The sequence below is a fragment of the Vipera ursinii genome, assembly GCF_947247035.1.
Source record: "Vipera ursinii genome assembly, chromosome: 11".
Lineage (NCBI taxonomy): Eukaryota > Metazoa > Chordata > Lepidosauria > Squamata > Viperidae > Vipera > Vipera ursinii.
Window position 1 is genome coordinate 17,751,806 of NC_139524.1, and position 19,014 is coordinate 17,770,819.

Below are 19,014 nucleotides of genomic sequence, written 5' to 3' on the forward strand. Positions count from 1 at the left end.
CTACTCCAAGATTACGGTTCACGATCTGTAAATTTTACCTTTCACCTGGATAGGATTTTTCTCTCTCCTGGGTATGAAATAATACTCCATTCCTAGGGACCTTCTTTTTTAAAAAAAAAAATGAGTTATTTATTGAAGAAATTTTTACAGAATAAAAATGTTTAAAAGAAGGAGAAAAATAAAGGAAAGGGAAAAGAAAAGGGGTGAGAAAAAAATGGGAAAAATGAAAGAGAAAGGAGAAAAAGAGAAGAAAAAGCAAAAGCAAAGAAATGGCGCCTGATCTTTACAGCAGTTATAAATGCGTTCGATTTTCATTTTCTCTGTCTAAGGTTACATGAATAGTTTTAAGTTTTCAATAACATTCATCATCAGCACAAGTGGATGCCATTCGATAAAATTTGCTAGTCTTCCAAATACTTTATTTGCTTTTGAAATTCTGCCCTACCCACCCTTCAGTGTATCTTGGGAACAGGAAGTCCCATTCACGTCTTGTTAACAATTGGATTTTCTTTGGTCCTTTGTGTATTCTTGCCAGACAGTTTCGTTGAATGACTCTTCAATATTAACATTAAGGAAAAATCCCATCCAGTCATTCTTCCTTCTTCAGGCCCACGTGCATGATTGAAACAAAAAGGCAAAAATGCTTTTTTTCATTGTCTACTTTTATCAGAAGACTTCGCCTTGATTGCCAGTTTACCGTCATTGAGGAACTGATCACGTCATTGGATAACGTCTGTGGGAAAGGGATTTTTACTCAAAGATGTACATCCAACATCCCACTGTCACGCCAGCCAAACTCAGCCTCTTCAGCGGCCATGAAAAGTCCCAAGCCTCAGCCAGATAATCTCGTCTTCTTTATCAAGCCTTCCGGCTTCTTCGAAAAGCTAAATAATTCCTGTTCCGAAATTCAGGGGAAATCAAACCACCTCCTCGATAAGAAGCAATGCAGAGGCGTCTCTTTCTTAGCGGTCTCGAAACTTCCTCTTTTACTTTCTTGTTTTAGACAAAGGGGGACTTTTCTGCGGGGACGTTGGGTTGATTTAATAAATCTAATCCTCACGGTCCGCTGGCTCTTTGGTTGAGTGGGTTCTAGGCAAATCATGTTCTGCTGGGCCCTGCTGGTGGTCCCTGGATGGTGTCTTGGTTCTAGGTAAGAACCTTGAGAAAAGAAGTCATTAAGCAGGCTCACCTCTAAGGAGACGGCCGTTCTACATCGTTCCTCGCAGGGCATTAGGCCAGGGAGGTCTCCAAACTTGGCAACTTTAAGATTGGTGGACTTCAACTCCCAGAATTCCCCAGCCAGCTATCGCAGGATGCCATGACACATCGTAAAGCAGACACCACCACCCCAACCTACAGTCAGGAGCTCACAGATGGGAGAATGGCACAACCATTCAGGATGACCCATTGTGTCTCCATCATTATTTCAACCAGTCTTAAAATGAATTATCATAATTCAAGGACTCCCCGTAGATCTTTCATTCTTAGAAGCTCTGGAACTGGAGTGACTTAGCTGAGAGAGGTCTAGTCATTTGAAATGGGAATGACCTCAGGAGATGGGAAGAGACACAGAGAAAGAGGCTCAGAAGGGACCCCCCCCCCACACACACAATGCTGGCTGGGGAATTCTGGGAATGGAATTGGAGTGGGGCATCCCTTCCAAACTTAGAAGATGGGAAAAGTAGAGAAAGAGGCTCAGAAGTTCTCAGGCTGTAAAGGAGACGGTGGGAGATTAGTACTTTCAGAGTCACAAGTTCCTGTTCATATCGTCTTACAGTGAAGTATTACTTAGTTCATCTTGTTGTGTTTCCTGCTTGGCCTCCCTGAGAAGTCTGATCTCATTACAGTCAGATGCCAGCTTGTTTCTTTAGAATTAGGTGGAGCGGATGAACCCGTAAGGTCTAGAGTCTCCATCCTTGGCAACTTTAAGACTTGTGGACTTCAGCTCCCAGGATTCCTCAGCCAGCATAGTGTGTGTGTATGTGTGTGTGTGGGGGGTCCCTTCTGAGCCTCTTTCTATGCATCTCTTCCCATCTCCTAAGGTCGTCCCCACGTACCATTTCAAACGACCAGTCCTCTCCCAACTACGTCACTCCAGTTCCAGAGCTTCTAAGAATGAGAGAACCAGAGGGAGCCCTCGGCTTACCATCAGTCAAGGATGACCGGTTAAAAAGAATGACGGACACAAAACGGGTGCCTTACCGTCATGATAAATGGTTGCCCCATCCTCCGCCTGTGCTCACATAACTGTAGGTTGGGTGGGTTTGCTTTACAATGTGTTGTGGCATCTTGTGATCATGTGACCACCATTCATAATGTTTTTTGTTAGGCAGGCAGGCAGGAAAGATGGAAAGAAGGTAGGAAGGAAGGAAGGAAGGAAGGAAGGAAGGAAGGAAGGAAGGGAGGGAGGGAGGGAGGGAGATGCTTAATGACTGTGGAGTTCATTTAATAACCATGGCGTCTGCTTAGTAACTGCAGCTTTTGCTTGTCAATCACTGCGAAAAAAGTCAGAAAATTACTTCTGGTCACCTGACTGTCTCGACTTATGACCGAAATGACTTATGACCAGAAGTCTAGAAAAGACAAGTGGGGCTTCCTTGTAGTCCGTTTTAGATTGAGATGTTGAAGGCTATTCATTGGATAGGAAATGTTCAGGAGGTATCCCTGAGTGCATTTATTCCAGTGCTTTATTTTCTCAAATTAATCATTCCTTTTTTTAAACCCTACTTCCAGATTACTAATGAAATCCACATAAAGCCTCAGATTACATAAGCGTGCATGCCTATCCAGTATATACAAACGTTGCTCCTTTAACAATCATATCCTTCCTCTGACTCAGAGTAAGAACATCAAACCAGGTGAGATGCTAGACAGGTAGAGTTCAACCTGAACGCCTAACCTTGGGAAATCAAAGAATGAAATGGAATAAAAGAAATAAAAAAGAACAGAGGCAGTCTCCTTGATTTAATGAGCACAATGGAGAGACCAGAATTTCTATGGCTAAGCCAGGCAGCGGTTAAATGTAAAATCCCCGATTTTACAATTTTTTTGGTCAAGGTTGTTAAGTGAATCTTAAGTGAATCAAGCAGTCATTAAGCGAGTCCAACTTCCCCTACTGACTTTGCTTGTCAAAAGCCAGCTGGACCTTTGGGAATGGGGATCATATGATCCTGGGATACAGCAACCGTTATAAATATGTGCCAGTTGCTCAGCACCAGAATTTTGGTCAGGTCAATGTAGGAGTCCTCAACTTACACAAGTTCATTTAGTGACAACTAAAGTTCAAAGTTCCAACACCACTGAAAAACAGGGACTTATGACCATTTTTCACAGCTTCCCCATGGTCATGGGATCACATGATCAAAATTGGTAACTTGCCAACTGACTCGTACTTATGGCCTGGGGCCACGGAGTCCCCTTTTGTGACCTTCTGACAAGCCAAGTCAATGGGGAAGCCAGATTCACTTAACAACCGTGTTTCTAACTGAACAACTACAATAATGCACTTCGCCACTGGGTCAAGAAAGACCATAAAATGGGGCAAAACTCACTTAACAAATGTTTCACTTAGCCACATAAATTTGGGGCTCAGTTATAGTCGTTGTTGTGTAGCGGGTTCTTTAACGCAGGAATGAAGACGAGACAAGTGAGTTCAGGAAAACTCATGGTTTATTTCTTGCAGAATCTGAACTGGGGGAATGGCTGCAACTAGCCGCAATATATAGTCTAGCCCCTAGGCGGCAGCCAATAGGTTTGAAGCAACCATTGCCGCCTAGGGATAGCCAATTGCAGCACTGGAGACTTGTAGTCTGGATTGCTGGAGAGCCGTTAGCTGCTCCAGCAACCCACCTGGTATTACCATTGAGCCCAATACATAATACCCGTCACATGCGATTTATCTGTATACGAACCGGTTGTTAGCCACTTTTTTCAGTGAGACTGTAATTTTGAACCGTCACCACCTGTAATTTCCTCTCTACCTCTTCCGAGATTTTCAAGAACAGCCCACTCTCAGTGAAAAAGAAAGAAAGAAACAGACACCTCACAACTTCAGCAGTTTTATGAAACTATCTCAGACAATAAAAGGAGAGGCTGATTTTTAATCTTGCCAACTCAGAATTGCGTACTCTTCCTGGCTGGTGTCGATGTCTCTCTTCTGAGTGACCTCTGTCTCCCGACAGCTGGTTTGCACAGTTAATTTGACTCGGTAGGAGTCTTATAGAATGACTATTGTTCTTTTTCCTATTATTTGGCCAAAGGGTATTTCCTGAAGCTGCTTCATGAAGAAAATGTCATTTCCTATTGGTGTTGAGGCACTCCTTCGGCTCCAGGGCCACAGCCAATAACAGGGATGGTGCACGCGTGTGTGTCGTTGCGTCTTTGGCAATGGAAACCCACCAAATTTCAGCCACTTTCGTTTCCCAACGTCGGTTTTAAAACACGAATCCATCTGTACTTCTGAATCAATGATCTGATGGACTTCTGGCTTGATGCAGAAGGAAAAAAAAGGCACCAATGTTTCTTAAACTCGCTGGAGATCTGGTAATATGGAATTTATCACACTTGGACACCCTAATTTTACAAAAAATGCTGTCTAGTTTGAACAGCCTATCTCCCTAGTCATACTGTAATCATTCTTAGGTCCTTGCCAAGACTTGAATTGTTCAGTCTCCCCCAGTCTTTGACTGTAAATCTACTGTATCCATATAATAATAACAACAAAAAACTGTTAACTTTGTAAGCTAAAAGACTCATAAATTATTACCAATACTGTGGATTAGACTGGTTGACATGAATACGTGTCTTGGCTGGAAAACTGAGTCAACATTTGTAAGAGCAAAAAGATTGATAGAACCAGTGGGTTAGAAATATCACCCAAAACCCCATAAAGCTGGTTAATTGCCGGGTGCAGCCAGGGTGTGTTTTGCACAAACACACTGAGATATTTCTCCCAGTGCTGTGTCAATCTTTCCAAGTATGTCAAAAATCTTGAAATAGGCTCTGCCCTGTGATAAAACACTTCGGTCAACATGGCTAACTCCACGAAGAATAGCTGCAGGTTTGTTTGTTTTTTCCCAATCCATCCTTAAAGTTCAACCTCTTGGAATTTGCTTGAGTCTAATTAGCCCCCAACAAAGTTGGAAGGGACTCACTCTGTTTAAAATTCCATGTAGCGGGATAAAAGGAATAGATGGATTCTAAGCTTCAAGAACGGTTGTTGAAACTGGGTATGTCTAGTCTAAGGACCAGGGGTGACATGATAGCAGTGTTCCAATATCTGAGAGGTTATCACAAAGATGATTGGGAGACTGAAGGCTAAAACATATAGGGAATGGTTGCTGGAATTGGGTATGTGTAGTTTAATGAAGAGAAGGGCGAGGGGTGACATGATAGCAGTCTTCCAATATCTCAGGGGCTGCCACAAAGAAGAGGGAGTCAAGCTATTCTCCAAAGCACCTGAAAGCAGGACAAGAAGCAACGGATGGAAACTAGTCAAGGAGAGAAGCAACCTAGAACTAAGGAGAAACTTCCTGACAGTGAGAACAACTAACCAGTGGAACAACCTGCCTCCAGAGGTGGTGAATGCTCCAACACTGGAAGTTTTTAAGAAGAGACTGGACAGCCATTTGCCTGAAATGGTATAGGGTTTCCTGCCTGAGCAGAGGGTTGAGCTAGATGATCTCCAAGGTCCCTTCCAACTTATTATTATTATTATTATTATTATTATTATTATTATTATCATCATCATCATCATCATCATCATCATCATCATCATCATCACAGAGAAGAGACAGTCAACCTATTCTCCAAAGGACAGGAGAAAAAGCAATGAATGGAAACTTATCAAGGAGAGATGCAACCTAGAACTAAGGAGAAATTTCTTGATGGTGAAAACAATTAATCAGTGGAATGGCTTTCCTCCAGAAGCTGTTGATGCTCCATCACTGGAGTTTTTCAAAGAAGAGATTGGACAGCCATTTGTCTGGAATGGTATATGATCTCCTGTTTGGGCAGACAGTTGGGCTAGAAGACCTCCAAGGTCCCTGCCAACTCTGTTAGTCTGTATAAGTGATCATGTACAAGACCTGGACAATTGTGTCTAGGAAGCTCAGATGCATTTGGTTTCATTGATCTTAGACAGGAATTCACAGGTAAGTCCCAAAGCAGAAGGCTAGGGTGGGGAGTTGGGGAAAAAAAATCTGTAATTAAACAAATAAATCATTTGGAATTGCCAACATTCAGTCCTCAATCAATCAACCTCTGTGGTTGTACCCAGGTAATCCTCAGGAGTTGAGTTTTTCTATAACTTTAGTTTAACTTCACCTCTTTGTTGAAAAAGGCAAGGAGGGGAAGTTGATGCTTGATGTTTCAGTTGTGTGTTTTCATTGTGATGCTTCTCCTTCTTGGGAGTGGTTCTCTGTTAAACTTTGCACAAAAGGAACTATGCAAAAGGTAGAGCAGTAATTACAATAATGCTTCTGGAAATAATTAAGGAAGGCACGTGTGGAGAGGGCGAAAAATAGGAACACACCTCTGAAGTGGAAAACACCCAAAATAGTTTTGTGAAGTCCATGATGTGGAACTAAGAACGTCATTGCTTAAGGATCTCCAGAACTGTTCGGTATTTTTCGTGCATATTTTATGGCACCTTTACCTTTGAGCATTTGACTTGCTGAACTTCCACCATAAGATTTCCCTAAAACAAAATTTCTGACTTTCAATTACCAGTGAAATCCAGTGAGTGACTTTCTGTAGTGACTGAAACGCAAATAAAGTCTAGAAAATTTGCTGATCACTTGCACGCCTCTGATCTTTACTTTTTGATCCTAATCTGGTGCTCTCTGTATCCCAGGGAATCGAGGTATTTATGTCCTGCAGGAAAAGTAGAACATTAGAACCATGGGGTTGGAAGGGACCTTAGAGATCTTCTAGTCTAGGGGTCCCCAACCCCCAGTCCGTGGACCGGTACCAGGCCATGGTATGCCAGCAACCGGTCCGCACAAACAAGCGAAGCCTCATCCGTGGGAGGCAGGCACCACACAAAACCACGCACCCTCCGGTCCATGGAAAAACCTCTCTCCACGGAACTGGTCCCTGGTGCCCAAAAGGTTGGGGACCTCTGGGCTAGTCCAATCCCCCGCTCAAGCAAGGGATCCTATATCAGGGGTATCCAACCTTGAAACTTTAAGACTTGTGGACTTCAGCTTCCAGAATTCTCCAGCCAGATATTCCTGCCCTATATCATTCCAGACAAATAGTTATCCAATCTCCTCTTAAAAACCTCCACTGTTGCAGCACCCATGACTTCTGGAGGCAAAAGTCTTCCACCGATTAATTATTCCAACTGTCAGGAAATTCCTCCTTATTATTAAGATCTCCTTTTTGTACGTTTGTACTTTCTCACCAAATGCTTTGGTTGCTTGTATGGATTGTATTCTCCCCTCTGGGAGAAACAAAAACCCATTTTCTGCTATAATAAACTAAAAAACAGGCATGACGGTCCCCATCCTGACTGTTTTCACCAAATCCTGTAGATTTCCCTCCCGTTGTTGATTCTTTCGACTTGAAAGATGTTCTCTACACTCTATTGAAAATTCTCCTGTTGCTGCTGCAGCTACAATTTATAGGACTGTGACTTTTTTGTTGCCTTCAAATCCTGGTGACCGCTGGAATTGCAATCCCTGTCCCGTCTGTTCTTGCCTATCTGAATAGCAGACAGAGATACGAACGCACCCTATAGAAGGAAAGATTCTGGCTGTTTGCAGATGTTTGCAGATGTTTACTGCCATCGTGTGGTTAAAAAAAGAAAGAGGCCTCTTGGATCCTGCATCACACTAAGCTGCAGAAGGAGAGAATAACAGAGTCGGAAAGGATGTTTGTTTGTTTCATTGGTGATTGATTGATTGATGGCAATGCAAAATTAATTAATTTGCTTATTATAGGTACTTTTGTTGTTGTTGTTGTTAGTTGCGAAGTCGTGTCCGACCCATCGCAACCCCACAGACAAGGTTCCTCCAGGCCTTCCTGTCTTCTACCATCTTCTGGAGTCCATTTAAGCTCACGCCTCCTGCTTCAGTGACTCCATCCAGCCACCTCCTTCTCTGTCGTCCCCTTCTTCTCTTGCCCACAACCTTTCCCAGCATGAGGCTCTTCTCCAGTGAGTCCTTCCTTCTCGTTAGGTGGCCAAAGTCTTTGAGTTTCAGCTTCAGGATCTGGCCTTCTAAAGAGCAGTCAGGGTTGATCTCCTCTAGGACTGACCGGTTTGATCGCCTTGCAGTCCAAGGGACTCGCAGGAGTCTTCTCCAGCACCGTAGTTCAAAAGCTTCAATTCTTTGGCGCTCAGCCTTTCTTGTGGTCCAACTTTCACAGCCGTACATTGCAACTGGGAAGACCATAGCCTTGACTATACGCACTTTTGTTGATGTCTCTGCTTTTTAGTGTGCTGTCTAGATTTGCCATGGCTTTCCTCCCAAGGAGCAAGCGTCTTTTAATTTCTTGGCTGCAGTCCCCATCTGCAGTGATCTTGGAGCCCAGGAAAATAAAATCTGTACTAGGTACTTTTAGGTTGCTCTAAAGACAGAAGTGGTCTTTTGGGGGAGGGATTTTTTTTCCCGACTTCCAACCTAGCATTCTACTGTAGGATTTCTCTGTGAATTTCTATCTAAAGATCAACAAAGCCAAACTCAAGCTGAGCTTCAGAGTCTAGACGCAATTGGCCAGCCCTTTTACCTTATCACTTATACAGAGTAACAGAGTTGAACGGGGCCTTGGAGGTCTTCTAGTCGAACCCCTTGCTCAAGCAGTAGATCCTATAATATTCAGGACAAATGGTTGTCCAGCATATTCTTAAAAAACTCCAGTGATGGAGCACCCGCAACTTGTGAAGGCAACCTGCACCAGTGATTAATTGTTCTCACTGTCAGGAAATTCTTCCTTAGTTCCAGGTTGCTTCTCTCCTTGATGAGTTTCCATCCGTTGCTTCTTGTCCTGCCTTCAGGTGCTTTGGAGAATAGGTGGACCCCCTCTTCTCTGTGACAACCCCTCAAATACTGGAACACTGCTACGATGTCACCCCTAATCACATTATAGCACTCTTCCAAAATTTGAGAGGCTGCCAGAGAGAAGAGGGGGTCCACCTATTCTTCAAAGGCTGGAGAATATGATTAACTGGGATTCAAACCAAGCAACTTCTCCGGCGACTTCATTGCTAACTAGGTGGGGGGAAAAATAAAATGAGAATATAAAAACTACAGGGGATTTTGTAGAGAGGACGGTTACGTTACATCCTGTAATTAGCTTGGGCTATTGGACACTAGTAGGGATGCGGCGGCTCAGTGGGTTAGGACGCTGAGCTTGTCAATCAGAAGGTCGGCAGTTTGGTGGGTCGAATCCCGAGTGCCATGTAACAGAGTGAGCGCCTGTTACTCGTCCCAGCTTCTGCCAACCTAGCAGTTCGAAAGCACGTAAAAAATGCAAGTAGAAAAATAGGGACCGCTACGGTGGGAAGGTAACAGCACTCCGTGCACCTTTGGCATCCAGTCATGCCGGCCACATGACCATGGAGATGTCCTCGGACAAGCGCTGGCTCTTCGGCTTTGAAACGGAGATGAGCACCGGCCCCTAGAGTCGGAAACGACTAGCACACATGTGCGGGGGAACCTTTACCTTATGTGAAATTTAAAATTTTTTTCTAATAGCAAAGGTCACTTTATGTCAAAAGTAAGTATGAGTCAGCTGTGATATCTACATGACAGAAAAACATGAGAACTACTGATTACCAGGGAACAAATTATCTTCAAATGTGGTCATTGCAAGTCAGAATGTTCTGCTTGCTATCCAGATATTTAAGGACCGCAGTCTTCTGACTCTCTTTTGGAACGCTGAGTTCTTTCTTTGCCTCCTGCAAACTCTTCAAGCAAGTTTGTCTGTTGGTAAATGTGATCTTTGGTACCAATCTTGATTCCTTTGAGATGCCCCAGGGAAATGAGGTTTTCTCATTGTTTTTCTTAAGTAGAACATTACAGAGACAGGCTAGCTCCATGAACCCAAAATAGGGATGTCCCAAGGACAGCCAAACTTCGTAGGGCCGATGTTTTCTTGCGAATGAGTTTGGTTTGTGAACCTATTGCTCTTCGGAAGAAGAAAAAGCAATGCTTTTTCCAAATTGTTGTCCCCCAACCTGGGGGAAAAGTTTGAAGCTTTTGCCCAAAAGTTGTATGAGCTTATGAGGTTTGGGGCCTGATTCACCTGAAAGCCATGATGATGTTACCTAGTTGGGTCATGAGACATCTGCAAGAAAACAACCAAGTTCAGAGAGCACCCCGTTATCACGACACTACCACGATACCCAGCCGAGACATTGTTCTTCAGAATTACTTAATCCCTACTGACGGGAGTTACCAACCTGACCCATAAGAAGATTATGAGTTTTTAAGGGTGTTCCTACCCTTCTTTGAAACTCACATTGCCCAAAGGTTCATAAAGTGGTAGGGATATTGTGTGTATGTGACTCTTCCCTTGCAAGGCAGGACAGGGAGAAGCTGGCCTAAGATCATCCACAATATTTTTCAGTTGAACATTGAGTTATTGGTGCATCGCAAGCTCTCATCTCTGTCTGTCTGTCTGTTTCTCATGTATCTCTATCTATCTATCTATCTATCATCTATCTATCTATCTATCTATCTATCTATCTATCTATCTATCTATCCATCCATCCATCCATCCATCCATCCATCCATCCATCCATCCATCCATCTATCTATCTATCTATCTATCTATCTATCTATCTATCTATCTATCTATCTATCCATCCATCCATCCATCCATCCATCCATCCATCCATCCATCCATCCATCCATCTATCTATCTATCTATCTATCTATCTATCTATCTATCTATCTATCTATCCATCCATCCATCCATCCATCCATCCATCCATCCATCCATCCATCCATCTATCTATCTATCTATCCATCCATCCATCCATCCATCCATCCATCCATCCATCCATCCATCCATCCATCTATCTATCTATCTATCTATCTATCTATCTATCTATCTATCCATCCATCCATCCATCCATCCATCCATCCATCCATCCATCCATCCATCCATCCATCCATCCATCTATCTATCTATCCATCCATCCATCCATCCATCCATCCATCCATCCATCCATCCATCTATCTATCTATCTATCTATCTATCTATCTATCTATCCATCCATCCATCCATCCATCCATCCATCCATCCATCCATCCATCCATCTATCTATCTATCTATCTATCTATCTATCTATCTATCTATCTATCTATCTATCCATCCATCCATCCATCCATCCATCCATCCATCCATCCATCCATCCATCCATCCATCTATCTATCTATCTATCTATCTATCCATCCATCCATCCATCCATCCATCCATCCATCTATCTATCTATCTATCTATCTATCTATCTATCTATCTATCTATCTATCTATCCATCCATCCATCCATCCATCCATCCATCCATCCATCCATCCATCCATCCATCTATCTATCTATCTATCCATCCATCCATCCATCCATCCATCCATCCATCCATCCATCCATCCATCCATCTATCTATCTATCTATCTATCTATCTATCTATCTATCTATCCATCCATCCATCCATCCATCCATCCATCCATCCATCCATCCATCCATCCATCCATCTATCTATCTATCTATCTATCTATCTATCTATCTATCTATCTATCTATCTATCTATCCATCCATCCATCCATCCATCCATCCATCCATCCATCCATCCATCCATCCATCCATCCATCTATCTATCTATCTATCTATCTATCTATCTATCTATCTATCTATCCATCCATCCATCCATCCATCCATCCATCCATCCATCCATCTATCTATCTATCTATCTATCTATCTATCTATCTATCTATCTATCTATCTACCTATCGTGTCTATATCATCTCTCTCTCTCATCTCTCTTTATCTTATCTATATCATTGGACTGGAGAAAAACACAAAAACAAACCCTAACCTTAACAAAAACTCCAAAGGTAACAAGTCTCCTTGTGATGTATGCTTGTGTTTGTGTGTGCGCGAAGCTGTGTTTATGTGTTTTGAAAAACGCAATGAGCAGATAGGCTAGGATTTCAGAACGGGTCTGATTGGACAACCTTCATCCTTGAACAAGCCATTCCTTGGCTATAAAACTTGTGAGTTTTGGAGGCCTCCTATCATTTTCAAGGATTTTTTTTTCCCCTCCAGGCTGCTTTCTGACTCCCCTCCCTATTTTTTCCCCATTTCCCCCCCCCTCCTCTTTTGCTGTGGCAATGCTGCTCAGGCCCCATCCTTTCGTTCCTGCTTTGGGCATCTCCAATCCTTTACGGGCCCTATTCTGCCCTGAAGATGCATCTAGTCCTGGCCTTCTCCAACTCCATACAGCTTCCAGAGAGGTACCTTCGGCTCCAGCCCGGGAAAACGCACTGAAGCCATTCAGCGATTTGCCAGGAAACTGGAAATCCAGTTGGTTTAATCTCTATCAATTCTGGAAGGACGATGGCTTCCACAACATGCACAACGTTATGGTGGACAGGTTTAAGACCTTCGGTCCTATTTACAGGTAAGGTGGTGGTGGTGGTGGTGGGGTCACTTAAATCTGGTGGAATTCTGCCTCCTTTCCCAAACCTTTCCCATTCTTCTTCCTCAAAGTAAAATGCTCTCTCCCACTTTGATCAAGACGGTTTTCAGGTTTAATAGACACCGGTTTGTTTTTCTTTTCTGGAACTAAATTACTGGCTAGTTTCCCCCTGTGAAAGTTTGCAACAATTCACCTCTTTTTGTCTATCTGGCTCTCTCTTGCTTCAAACACTCCTCTGTTACTCTGGGGTCCTTGGTGCTCTCTGAATTTGGGGGTTTTCTGGCAGATGTTTCGTTGCCCAAACTAGGTAACCCCGTCTGAGGCTCCCTAGTTTGGTAATGAAATGTTTGCAAGAAAACTATCCAGCTCAAAGAGCACCGAGGATCCCACAGTTCAATCCAGAGCTACACCTATTCTCTTCTATTGATTGCCCTGTCAGTCTTCAACAAAGGATATTGCAATGGGAAATACAGGATTTAAAACTAACGTTATGATTCAGAAAGTCGGGGGATTGTCCTTCCTAATGAACACTCAAGATCTTTGAAAAGTGATCGGTTCCGACAATTTCTCACAGGGTTTTTTTCAACATCTCCTCCTCCTCCTCCTCCTCCTCCTCCTCCTCCTCCTCCTCCTCCTCCACCTCCTCCTCCTCCTCCTCCCCCCTTTGCTTCTCCTACACTCAATGAATGCCACTCCCTTCTAGCACTGATGATGTTAGCTAGTTAGGTAATGAAACATCCGCAAAAAAATAAGCAAGCTCAGAGAGGAGGTCATTTCTTTCCCATTCTTTAACCCAACACTGCTATTATTACTGGAGGAAAGTGGGCACCCATGACTGCCTCAAGATTTCAGTTTAAATAACTTCACACCTGTGACACCGTCCGGTCTTTAATGCCCCAAATGAGATGGTGCCATGTGACACCGTCCGGTCTTTAATGCCCCAAATGAGATGGTGCCATATCTTCACAGGGAGAAACTGGGCAGCTACGAGAGCATCAACATCATCGATCCCAAGGACGCCGCTATCCTCTTCAAATCTGAAGGACTGTACCCGGAGAGATTTACTGTGCCCCCTTGGATCGCCTATCGGGACTTCCGTAACAAGCCTTGTGGGGTTCTCCTCAAGTAAGAAGCCCCCAAGATGTGGTAGGACGAGCCCAGAGGTTTTGTGATGAGACAATGGCCGCCAAGCCTGAACCCCACACCAGAACCAAGGGGTTGGGATTGGAGATCCTTCAGAAAAAAGAGAAATCTGAAGCTCATGTGAACTTGAGGGTTATTTGGTCATGGGGAGGGGGGGAAAGAGTATTTTATTTCTCCATTTCTTCTTCAGCTTGCTTTAGAACAGGGGTCTTCAAACTTGGCCCTTTTATGCCTTGTGGACTTCAACTCCCAGAATTCTGCAGCCGCTGGCTGAGGAATTCTGGGAGTTGAAGTCCACAAGTCATAAAAGGGCCAAGTTTGAAGACCCCTGCTTTAGAATTTCTTGAGAATTTCTTTGGCCACCAATGAGTTCACTTGATTGTAGTTGAGGGTTTTGATCAGTTGCCTGTTGCTACGCTTCCCTTGGCTGCTCAGCTGCCCCTCTCTGAAAAGGGTGCTGGGGAAGGAGTCATAAAAAGTTCCCCCTTGTGATTTAATGCAAATGGGGAGACCACCCCCCCCAAAGGTAAAAAAAAGAGCTGAGAAATTGGAGAAATTATGAGCGAAACAACCTTGGGATTACTTATTTTTTCCTACCTTCTAGGAAAGGAGACAGCTGGCGCCAGGATCGCCTAGCCCTGAACAAAGAAGCCATGTCCCTCAAAGTCACGGATAACTTCATACCTCTCCTGAATGAAGTGGGGGAGGATTTTGTCAAGCGGATGGAGATAAAGGTTGGAAGCAGTCCGCAAGATAAATGGACAACTGACCTGACCCACGAGCTTTTCCGGTTTGCCTTGGAATGTGAGTGGAAGGGAAAGAGTTGGATTGGGATGGGTGGAGGGGGCGGCTCAAGAATTAGGCAACCACGTACTTTTTTCTCCTCGACAGACTTCAGTTTGGGCCCTTTTAATTTTAGCTTAGCTCTGTTGGCAGGCCTTGGGGAAGGTGCTTTGCTGGAGCTGCAAAAGAGCCCATTGGCTTACTTTAAGGTTTAGTGGAGTGTGCAAGTCCATACAGTGTGTGCAAACTCAGAAAATGCACTAATTCAGTAATCTGGGTCAGAAGGAAGAGAACCACCCACTTCTTGAGGAACAGAAGCATTGATAGAAGGGAATTTGTAGCTCAGGGTTGAACTGTTGGGTGCTTGGCCCCCTCTGAGCTGGGATGTTTTCTTGCAGATGTTTCATTATCCAACTAGGTAACAATATCAGTGGTGATTATGTGATCAAGTTAGGTAATGAACCATCTGCAAGAAAACAAGCTCAGAGATCAAGGACCCCACAGGAACAGATGTCATGTGCAGCAAATTCATTAGAAGGTCATCTCTGCCCCAGTGGGAGACACGGCCTTGATATCTTCATCCATCTTCTCCATCTCTCTCTTCCCACAGCTGTATGCAATGTCCTCTACGGCACCCGGTTGGGACTTCTTCAGGATTTCATTGACCCTGAGGCACAGAGATTCATTGATGCCATCACCTTGATGTTTAATTCCACTGCGCCCATGTTGTACATACCACCAGAATTTCTACGCAGGATCAATTCCAAATTTTGGCAGGACCACGTCAATGCTTGGGATATCATCTTCATGCATGGTGAGTGACCTGTGATGCTTGTGTGAACCTGTGCACTTCCAACCTTCACCCAGTGACAGGATAGAAAGTTGATAGTCTGGTGAGAACTTGGTGAGGAAACTTCCACAGTGATGTTCTTGTTTCAATAAAATTTATTTGTACGTCTATCATGATGTCTCTATCTCACCAGCTGACAAATGTATACAGAACATCTACCAAGAGCTCTGCTTCAACCAGAAGCGTGCCAAAGAGTACCGAGGCATTCTCTGTAGTCTTTTGGTACAGAACAAGATGCCAATAGAAGACATCAAAGCCAGCATAACTGAGATGATGGCAGGAGGGGTGGACACGGTAAGGAGAGACCTTGACAGGTTCATGATGTCCCCTTCAAATGGTTTCTTTGATTCTATTCAAGGTTTTTACAAGAGTCTCTGAGGAATCAGTGGTCTTTGCATTCTTCTGCTCATTAAAACCATTCAGAGCATTCCTCTGCTCACTGATGGTTTCTTTAATTCCATATCTCCAGCCACTTCAAACCTCTCTTCCTCTGTCTGAGCTAAATTAAAGAGGTGGCCACTCTACCTCGATAAATTGGTGGACCCAAAACATTAAGAAGGTCCAGAGGTATTCCAGTCCAGTTAGGAACCTGGAATCTTGTACAGGGCTCTCCAAACTGGACAACTTTAAGACTTGTGGACTTCAACTCCCAGAATTCCCCAGCCAATCCACAAGTTTGGACAGCCCTGCACCAAGGGAAGCACACACATTTTTGCAGGGGTGGCTGAGAAGGCACACTTAAGAAAACACTCATGAGCTGATGTGATGTATTTTCAGACTTCCATCACCCTCCAGTGGGCTCTGTATGAACTCGCGCGGGCACCACACCTTCAAGAAGAACTGAGATCCGAAATCTCTGCAGCCAGAGCATCGTCCCAGGGAGACGTTGTGAAGATGATGAAGTCAACCCCATTGATCAAAGCAGCCATCAAAGAAACACTAAGGTCAAAAAAAATATTTCCCGTGGTCAACTCCTAATTTCTGAATGTGCTACACAGCTCAACATGGGCTACTTTCAAGACATGTTCATCTCGGAATATGTCCCTGAATTTGTAAACATTTTTCCAGTACATTAGAAGGTATAATTGAAGAGGTTGAGGAATCTGGTCAGGCAATGTGTTGGAAACCATATCCCAAAGGGACACAGGTTGCCTAGTAGTTCATAATTGTTGTTTCATGCTATGTTAGATTAGGATGGAAAAATATTTTTTTAGATGATAAAAGATCTCTCTTCTTCCTCCAATTTCAACCTAGGCTCCATCCAGTTGCAGTGACGTTACAGAGATACACAACTCAAGAGATTGTCCTTCAAAATTACCGTATCCCAACCAATGTGAGTAATCAGCACGCTGATAATGAGGATGGTGGTGGTTTTTAACAATGTTTCAAATTCTGCCTTGTCTCCAAAGTTCGGAAGTTGAAGACAGTCATTCACTTGATATTGGACAAGGAGCATTCCACACTCTGAAGCAGTGCAACACATTATTCCACACTTGTGTGTGTGTGTGTGTGTGTGTGTGTGTGTGTTGGTTTGAGATCATGTTCCCATTGGTGACTTGTATTGTCTTCTAGCATCACCTGACCTATTGTGGTGGTGAGCTTGTCCTCATTAATAGCACGCTGGCCCAAGGATGGTTGAAGACATCTAGAAGTTGCTGGAAGTCATTCTGGCTGATACTGTTTTTAATCTAGATACAAGTCATCAACTCTGATTTATTGGCTTTTCCTTCCCATCTTTTGTTCACAGACATTGGTCCAGGTGGGACTTTATGCCATGTTTCGGGATTCCAGATTTTTCTCCAAACCTCTGCAGTTCAACCCAGAAAGATGGATTAAGACTGAGGACTCCAAATATTTCAGAGGACTAAGTTTCGGCTTTGGGCCACGTCAGTGTCTTGGCCGCAGAATTGCCGAGATGGAGATGCAGCTGTTTTTGATCCATGTGAGTCCAGTTCTGCCACCGACTCCTAATGGAAGACAGGCTGGAGAAATATGGAGAGGGTGGGCTGGTCCTCTGTCTTACACATATATGTCTGGGAAAGTCCTCAGCTACCATTTTAGAAGATTGAATAAGAATCATGACTTGGCAGATCAGGGCCAAATCAGGTGATGATAGAAGAGAATATTTCTTTAGCTCAGGATGGAACTGTGGGGTCCTTGGTGCTCTCTGAGCTTGGTTGCTTTCTTGCAGATATTTTATTACCCAGCTAGGTAACATCTTCTAGGTAACATCATCAATGCACTGATGATATTATCTAGTTGGGTCATGAAATGTCTTGAAGAAAACAACCAAGCTCAGAGAGCATCAAGGACCCCACAGCATTCCTCCTCTTCCTCCCCTCACTTCTTTCTAGCACTGATGATGTTACCTACTTAGGTCATGAAACCTCTACAAAAAAAACAACCAGGCTCAAGAACTCAGGTGACACTGGCCAATCTTTGCTATGTAGGGATGTATGACTTCCTCTTGTTTTTCCCCCCTTCCTCAGATGCTGGAAAAATTCAAGGTCGAAATAAAGAGAGGCATGGAGGTGGGTACCACTTTTGGCCTTATCCTGATTCCAGAGAAACCAATCTATCTGACGCTACGGCCTCATCAATCCCATTAATGAACTGGGTGAAATTCTCCACAAGCATCTGTTGTCTCTTTCAAAACACTCGGAGAAAGGATGGCGTTGCCTGCCCAGCTCTTAGGATCACAGTCCAATGGTGTTCTCGATGTCCGATGTTTATTAAAAATATAGAAATCAAACAAAGGTTGGGGTGCAGAAGAATGTTCTGGCTTTTGTTCTCGTTTTTTACTCATATAAATGCAGTTGAGATAAGAAAAAAGAAGGCTCTTCTGCCCAGATCTTCCTGTACACAGAGCACTCTACTAGGCTTAATATTACTAGGTTTAAGAAGATCCCTTCTCAATGGATGGAAGTAGCTTCTAGCTGGATTGATGTTCCATCTCATCCATCTTTATGTTTTCCATAATGTCCAACCAGATTCCCTCTGGGAAGATTTCAAAGAAGATATGACATTTATAAGTTCTCTCAACTCTTGATTTCTCCTCTTGGCCAATGGTAGAAGGCTACTTCTGAAGACAGAGGCTACATCTTCTGGTTGACCTCTTCTCTGTCCATTTCTCTAGTCCTTTATTAATGATAGCTCTGTCACGGCCATTACAACCTTCCGAGTGATTATATGTGAATTATGTGTGCTGGATGAAATAAAGTACTTTTCCTCATTCCAAGTCTTCTGACGAACCACCGCATTGGACGCCTCTAGCAGATGAGAACTACCGGTATTCTTTTCCTGAAAGACAGCCCACCCTGAAAACCTAGGCTAATGTAGGAAATAATGGACGAGTCCTCGTTTTAAAGTAACCACAGTTAGATGGCCAGACCTTCTCTGCAATTTCCAACCAGGATTTTTCTTATGCTCAGCTAAAATTTGAAATTGAGCGTTCTATAGCCAAGTCAGAAAACTAAGGTCATAATAATAGTCAGTGAAAGATGACTGCTACGGACTCACTTTTCGAAACAGAACCATTGACTTAAGGGTTGGCTAAGCATGCAGATAAATGAGAACAGAAGTAGGGGGAAAAAAA

At 43.5% G+C, this 19,014-nt stretch overlaps 1 protein-coding gene across 1 annotated transcript; it reads left to right on the forward strand.

Moving 5' to 3' along the window:
• The first annotated feature begins 12,469 nt into the window (after window positions 1-12,469).
• On the forward strand, window positions 12,470-18,742 carry CYP11A1 (cytochrome P450 family 11 subfamily A member 1). Its single transcript, XM_083371482.1, has 9 exons — window positions 12,470-12,625; window positions 13,613-13,768; window positions 14,391-14,590; window positions 15,180-15,383; window positions 15,553-15,713; window positions 16,197-16,363; window positions 16,674-16,752; window positions 17,167-17,361; window positions 17,909-18,742. The coding sequence occupies exons 1-9, from the start codon at window positions 12,576-12,578 to the stop codon at window positions 18,026-18,028; spliced, it is 1,332 nt and encodes a 443-aa protein (XP_083227608.1). The 5' UTR covers window positions 12,470-12,575; the 3' UTR covers window positions 18,029-18,742.
• Window positions 18,743-19,014: the final 272 nt, after the last annotated feature.

Coding starts and splice junctions, on each gene's coding strand:
- CYP11A1 (XM_083371482.1), top strand. CDS start 12,576: ATGCACAACGTTATGGTGGACAGGTTTAAGACCTTCGGTCCTATTTAC. Junction 14,591..15,179: donor TTTCCGGTTTGCCTTGGAAT/GTGAGTGGAAGG, acceptor CTCTTCCCACAG/CTGTATGCAATGTCCTCTAC. Junction 15,714..16,196: donor TGGCAGGAGGGGTGGACACG/GTAAGGAGAGAC, acceptor ATGTATTTTCAG/ACTTCCATCACCCTCCAGTG.